The sequence below is a fragment of the Ammodytes marinus genome, assembly GCF_949987685.1.
Source record: "Ammodytes marinus genome assembly, chromosome: 2".
NCBI lineage: Eukaryota > Metazoa > Chordata > Actinopteri > Uranoscopiformes > Ammodytidae > Ammodytes > Ammodytes marinus.
In genome coordinates, this window is record NC_137231.1 from 33,113,150 (window position 1) to 33,120,851 (window position 7,702).

The following is a 7,702-nucleotide window of genomic DNA, read 5'->3' on the forward strand; positions in this document are numbered from 1 at the left end:
ATGTTGTAATACACTCATTCACTCATTTAATATATAGCACAAGCCATGTTCTGAAACTACTTTCATACACTTCTACATTTTTATCTATTTTCTGTTACGTTGAGTTTAAAAAAAGAAAAGAAAAACTAAAACACTTTATTTTTTGCATTTTCCTTAATGACTGTGCACACATCAAATGGTCACATCAAATAATACAACACAATCTACCCCCCCACCCCCCCACCCACCCCGCCCCCTCTACCCAAAAAAAATTATAATAATTTTATTTATTTTTATTTCCCCTTTATTTATACAGTTTTTTATTAATAATGTCGGCCTGACAAGTGACAAAAGCCAGTTAAAGCAGATAAAATACATCGGACATAAAATACAATTGAACATTTTTGATAAGACACTTCAAGTTTTGACCTGTCTGTCTGTCTGTCTGTCTGTCTGTCTGTCTGTCTGTCTGTCTGTCTATCTATATGTGTTAATGTTCCAGTTTTGACGACCACGACCCAGCAGTGATCCATGAGAATGCGACCCAGTCTGAGCTTCTGGTTCCGATCCGTCTGGACATGGAGATCGAGGGACAGAAGCTGCGGGACGCTTTCACATGGAACATGAACGGTAGGATTCACATCGTCGATGCTTCTCTTTTGTTTGTATTCGGATCATAATTAGATTCTGAATGGGTTAAACCGGCAGTGTGTAGAATTTTGGGTTTTATTTCCTAGCAGATTTTGTAGAAAGTAATTATAATATCCATAAGTACATTTAATTTAGTGCATAATAGCTGAAAAAAATAGTTTGAATAATTTTTTTTCCCCTTAGAAAGGGTCTCATATATGTCCATATTTCTGCATATTTTGGACCAAGGCCTAGTGCCGCCATCTTGAAAGTGTCATAGTTGGAATGTCATCAGGTGCATTGTTTAAAATTTAGAATTGTTCTTGTCCTTGAAGGCCACTGTAGCTTCTGTTATTATTCGAAAGGGTTGGGGTTACCCAGGGAGCGTTGCATTCTAGAACTTTGTAGAACTTTCTTGATGATGTCATATTACACACTGCACCTTTTAGGCAAGGCAAGGCAAGTTTATTTATATAGCACAATTCAGACACAAGGCCACTCAAAGTGCTTTACAGGGGCAAGATTAGAATACATAAAACACATTATAAAACATTTAAAAGCGAATAAAAGAAGCAAATAAAAAAAAATGAAAACTCGATTTAAAAGCAAATAAAAGAAGCAAATAAAATTAAAATTGCAGGTTAAAATGGAATCAAAAAAGTCTTCAGACTCGATTTAAAAGAGCTGAGAGTTGCAGCAGACCTCAAGTTCTCTGGGAGTTTGTTCCAGATTGTTGGTGCATAATAACTAAAAGCTGCTTCTCCTCGTTTAGTCCTAACTCTAGGGACTGTAAGTAGACTTTTAAGTTTTAGTTTGTATTATTTTAACATTTGATAAATTGACCAAATGAAAAGAGAAGTTGATGAGAAACCCTGTTTTAAAATGATTTTCTTTCTCTTATTTTTTTTGTACAAAAAATTTATATTTATAAAAAAAATGTAGCATGATGTAAATGTGAACAATAACATAATGAGATCATAATCTATTTTTGCTCCTAGAATAAAGTATATTTAAAAAAAAAAAATTCTCCCCCTTCCCCTGTAAAGCACTATGAATGGCCTTGTGTCTGAATTGTTCTATATAAATAAACCCTGCCCCCCCCCCCCCCCCTACCCCCTCTCTTTCCCCCTCCTAGAGAAGTTGTTGACCCCTGAGATGTTCTCTGAGATATTGTCTGATGATCTGGACCTAAACAAGTCTTAAATTGAACTTTTTGTACCCCTGTTTTGCTTTGTTTATATTGTCTGTAAAGCCCCTGTAAAGCACTTTGAATGGCCTTGTTCTATATAAATGAACCCTGCTCCCCCCCGCCCCCCTCTCTTTCCCTCCCCTAGAGAAATTGATGATTCCTGAGATGTTCTCTTTTTTTTTTTTTCAAGAAATAAACTTGTCCTGCCTCCTTCTTTAAACCCTGCAATCCCAACAAAAGGTTAAAGCGGATACGAGTAACATTTAAATATCTTTTAAACAACCTCATGTTTCCTCTGATAATCATAAATTACCTTTAACAGCAAACGAGACCATCAGTGCAAAGAAAGACGTTTTTATATAGTTTTTATTACTGCTTTTGGTCTGGTCGCACACCCAGTCCGATTTTCGGTTCGCTCGTGCAGGCTCTATGGTCACATATCCGTATTGGTTGCAGATTTCAGTGTGGCGCTGCAACGCGATTTGAGAAGCCTATCCCTCCAGGTGAGGGAAGGGGAGCGGGAGCCTTGTTTGAGACAGTTATTTGTCGTCATAAATGACTGATAACGGGGCTGAACCATCAAAGAAAAAAAAGAGAATGCAATGAAGAAAAGCGAAAAGGGAGAGTGAGTGATAGGCGGGCGGGAGGACGTTGCCAAGCAACGTGTATACAATTTCACGAGAGCGAAACTAGACTGCTAAATGAATGAGCGGTTGGTACTAACACAAAGTTTGCTTTGCTTCACCATCATCAGATAACCATTATCTGAAATAGTCATTATTTACATCAACAACACAAACACATTACCTCATCGTGATCCATAGTCTACTAACTGCCGTCTCTCATTCATTCGCTTTCTGTGAGGACACAGCTCCGTGAGAGAGAGAGTAGTTAGGTGACGCTGCTGAATCAACTCATTGCAAGCAGGTGTGTGTACTGACCTTCTTTATATGTCCATGGTACTGACTGGCATTAGTTGATGCAGTGTCAAAACCACTCTCACGGAGCCGAAAAGAGTCCTCACACTTTCAACACACGAACATGCACTATATTGCGCCCTTCTCAGTCCACGCTCACGCGCCTGGCACGAGCATTTGCGACAGCGGGCGTCGTAAAAATACTACCGCTTTTGTCCAAAGGGGACGCCAACGTGCCATCTTACTCGTAGTGCCTTTAAAATCCCTCAAATATATCTTAAAAAAACCCAAAACTCAACATCCCCCCCTCTCTTCCCCCCCCCCCCCCCCTAGAGAAGCTGATGACCCCTGAGATGTTCAGTGAGATCCTGTGTGATGACCTGGACCTGAACCCCCTGGCCTTCGTCCCGGCCATCGCGTCGGCCATCAGGCAGCAGATAGAGTCCTACCCCTCTGACACCACTATACTGGAGGAGCAGGCCGATCAGAGGGTCATCATCAAGGTGAGGATTATAATTAATTTTTTATTATAAGTATTAGTATTATTTATTTATGTATTATTTATTATTATTTATTATTATTATTATTATTATTATGATTTTTTTATATATTTTTTTTTTTATCATTATGATTTTTTTTTATTTTTTTTTCATTATAATTCTTTTACCAGAGGGTCATCATCAAGGTGAGGGTTATAATTTAAATAAATGTTTTCCTATGTCCACATCATTATCTTATTCATTTCAATATAGTTCATTTTTATGTATAATTGCATAGTTGTTGTATATTTGGTATATACAACAATTTTAATTTTAATTTTAATTTTAATTTTAATTTTAATTTTTTTTTTTTTTAATTTTTATTATTATTATTATTATTATTATTATTATTATTATTATTATTATTATTATTATTATTATTATTTTATTTTTTCTTTTCTTTCCAGCCTTTCTTTGACTATATAGCAGTACTGAACTGAACTTCATGACACCTTATTGACTTTAGTTTCTGCTTAACATTTACCTTTTAGTTTAAACAATGTCATTAGAAACCTGTAACGTAGAGTGTACGCCATGTTGGTTGTTGAATTTTGTCTTTTGTGTTAACTTTTTTCAATTGTGTGTTTGTGTTCTTTAAAAAAAAAAAAAATTATCCAAAAAATAACCCTATAGTCAGAGGAGAATTTTTTTTTTTTTTCAAATATTAATTTTATTACATTTTGAACGAATAAAGACAGAACACTAAATGATAGGACCCTTTGAACCATGTTTTTAACTAAATATTTGTGTGTCCCAGCTGAACATCCATGTGGGGAACATCTCCCTGGTGGACCAGTTTGAGTGGGACATGTCGGAGAGGGAGAACTCTCCGGAGAAGTTTGCCCTGAAGCTGTGCTCCGAGCTGGGCTTGGGAGGAGAGTTTGTTACCACCATCGCATACAGCATCAGAGGACAACTCAGCTGGCACCAGAGGACATACGCATTCAGGTACTGTTACACACACAGACACACACACACGCACACATACACATACGGACAGACACATACACATACGGACACACACACACACACACAGACACACGCACACACACACACACACACACACACACACACACACACACACACACACACACACACACACACACACACACACACACACACACACACCTATCTATCTATCTAATCGTTTATATTTTGTATACTGCCTGCATTTTTTATTTTATTTTGTGGGGGCAGTATTAGGTTTGAATCATCACTTTAATGTTATACATTTAACAATATAGTTATTTTTAACACTTCTTCTCTGTGTATTACTCATCTCATGTTGCACCACTAGATGGCAGCAGATACATGTGTATCACAGTAACAGAGCCATGTCACCACAGGTCAAATCTCTTATTCCATTAAAAAAAAACTGAATTTGAACTTTTGCTTGTTTGAAAGTATTTGGGAGTTGCAGAAACAAACAGTGTTGAAATGTCTGTCTGGTTTTCCTCCATGTTTTTGGCAAAGTTGGGTCGAGGAATTAGAGGTTTGAGGTTAAATGAAGGTCTCGTTTGGTGATTTCTCATGTATTCTGGTCTGGGTGAAATGTCTTGACTCTCCAAGGACAAATTAAATTATGAAATAGATAGCCATCAGGAACACAGGAGAACCCTTCTAACTAAAGTGTATTGTTCTTTACAGTGAGAACCCCCTGCCCACTAACTAAAGTGTATTGTTCTTTACAGTGAGAACCCCCTCCCCACGGTGGAGATAGCCATCAGGAACACGGGCGATGCAGACCAGTGGTGTCCGCTGCTGGAGACGCTCACAGACGCAGAGATGGAGAAGAAGATTAGAGACCAGGACCGGAACACAAGGTACGTCAACAAGGCTTTGAGAGCAGAGGCTTATCTAGTTGTCCATATCTACGTGATATAATGGATTGGATTTATATAGCGCTTTTCAAGGCACTCAAAGACGCTTTACAAGGTTCCAGGTTCCATTCATTCACACACAGTCATACTGGTGGTGGTAAACTACCATAGTAGCCACAGCTGCCCTGGATGTTAAATTTAATATAGCAATGAAAAAGTCTTTAAACATGTATTTTCGTCATGTTTTTCAGAAAAAAATAATGAGTATTCTTTTCTTTTTTCATATCTCCGTTTAAAAAAAATGTGTTTTAGTTATTTTCTTTGCTTAGCCTTAATAAAGTTTTTTTTTTAATATTTTTTAGCCATGTAAAGAGCCGATGAGTGCTCAGAAAATGCGCTATATAAATCTCTACCTTTTTATTATGTCATTGCTTTAGCATATCAGGTTTAGCTCATTATTTGTGACTTTTATTGTGTCAAAAAATATATAATGTACAGTACTGCTGCATTGGTTTTATGTAAGGCTGCAACCACTGCCTTAATAGCAGAGTTCTAGATAATTGTGACAGGAACTCAAGGTCATTGTACAAGGCTGAAACTAAAGCTTTAAGATATGAAGATTGAAGAAAAATCCAGACTGGTCTCTTTAATTTTTTCCAGAGCTGTAGCTGAATGTATTTCTTTCGTAATTGTAGTTTTTCTAAATCATTGACACTAGGGCTGGCCCGAATTATTTGAATATTCGAATACTCGTTCGGAAAATTAGTATTCGGAGTTTAGTTTTTTTATATATATTTTTTTTATCATTTTAATTTTTTATTTTTTTCAAAAAAAAAATTTGCAAGAAGCTAGTACTGCAATATAATGTCATCAAATAATTTTATATTTGGATATAAAAGTTAGTAATATTGTAGTAGTAGTATTGCTCATTTAGGAGGATATTACATCACTAAGTGTCATAGCGCATCCATTACTTCACCTCCGAGCGCGTAAATCTTCAACAAAATATGCAGATACTGTCAAAATCGGTTCCAGGGAGTATATAGGGATTATTAGCGTTTTTTTTTTTAATGTTGTTTTTGATGGTGTTTTTTTGGAACGAATATTCGCTCGGAAAAACCAACGAGTATTCGCTCGGAAAAACGGCATTCGGGCCAGCCCTAATTGACGCACTCTTTCCCGTTTTTCTTCTCCACTAGGCGAATGAGGCGACTTGCGAACACCGCCCCGGCCTGGTAGTGAAGGGCCCTCTGCGGTGTGCTCAGCTGATTTCACTCACGACGGTTTGACGAACAAAGACGTTAAATTTCTATCGCTCTCCGGATGTCTTTCCTGTTAAACCAGCGTTCCCCCAGTCAGCTGTGCACTCTTTTTTTATTTTTTTTTATTATTATTATTATTATTATTATTATTATTATTAATGTCGATATATTTTGTAATTTGGTAGAAATTGTCCCCCCCAATTCTTAGTGTTTTTGTTGTCCCTGATTATTTTCAGCACGGAGAAGCTTATCTGTCTGTCTGTCTGTCTGTCTGTCTGTCTGTCTGTCTGTCTGTCTGTCTGTCTGTCTGTCTATCTATCTATCTATCTATCCATCCCTCTCTCTTTCTATCTCCTTCTCTCTCTTTATCTATCTTTCTGTCTGTCTCTCTTTCTTTCTCTCTCACACACACGCACACACACACACACACACACAAACACACACACACACACGCGCACACACACACACACACACACACACACACACACACACACACACACACACACACACACACACACACACACGTTGACCACTGACTCTCTTTACCTGACCACAGGGAGAATAAAATGAACCACGCACACACAGCCAGTCTCAGATAATATATTGTTATGTTGTATTTGTTTTTTGTCTTTTTGTACATTTGAATAATTCTTACAAAATAAAAAAAAAATTGTGAAAGCGCTTCATTTCCAGTCTGGTTTATAATATTGCACATCATGATTTAAAAAACATAACTGAAGAAAGAATTTCAGGGGGCGCCCTTAGCTCAGTTGGTAGGGCGTCCCCCCCCCCATGGGCCTCGGCCAGCAGCGGACCCGGGTTCGATTCCAGCCCGCGGTCGTTCTCTGCATGTCACTCCCCTCTCTGCCCCATTTCAACTCTGTCTCTACACTATCAATAAAGCATAAAAAAAAATATATATATATAAAAAAAATTAATTTCACATTTACTGGGGTGTAGACAATTATTGCATTTTTTATATATTATTATCTTTATTGATAGACTGTGAACTGAAGAGCATAGGTGTTTAGCTTCAGTGCTGCCATCGGATTAACAACATTATATTTCAACATTGTGTCTTGATACTGCAAAAAGAAACTCTAGAACTCGATTTAAAAAAAAAAAAAAAAATTAAGAATGTATTTCACATTTACTGGGGTTTAGACAGTTATTGCATTTTAAGATTTTATTTTTTTGGCATTTTCAAGCTTTATTAGACAGTACAGAGTTGAAATGGGGAGACAGACAGAGAGAGAGAGAGAGGGGGGATGACCTGCAGTAAAGGTCCACGGGTCGGATTCGAATCCGCGACCACTGCAACGAAGGCCGGAGCCAATATGGTACGCGCTCTATCCACTACACCACC

General features: G+C 37.5%; 1 protein-coding gene across 1 annotated transcript in view; it reads left to right on the forward strand.

Annotated features, from left to right (window-relative positions):
• The window catches only part of smarcb1a (SWI/SNF related BAF chromatin remodeling complex subunit B1a), an 11,081-nt gene extending 4,163 nt beyond the window's left edge, over positions 1–6,918 (forward strand). The window contains exons 5-9 of the mRNA XM_080037787.1: positions 482–609; positions 3,049–3,218; positions 4,012–4,202; positions 4,946–5,077; positions 6,274–6,918. Of these exons, the coding sequence (XP_079893913.1) occupies positions 482–609; positions 3,049–3,218; positions 4,012–4,202; positions 4,946–5,077; positions 6,274–6,313 (661 nt within the window). The 3' untranslated portion in view covers positions 6,314–6,918. The remainder of the gene's footprint in view (positions 1–481; positions 610–3,048; positions 3,219–4,011; positions 4,203–4,945; positions 5,078–6,273) is intronic.
• Positions 6,919–7,702: the final 784 nt, after the last annotated feature.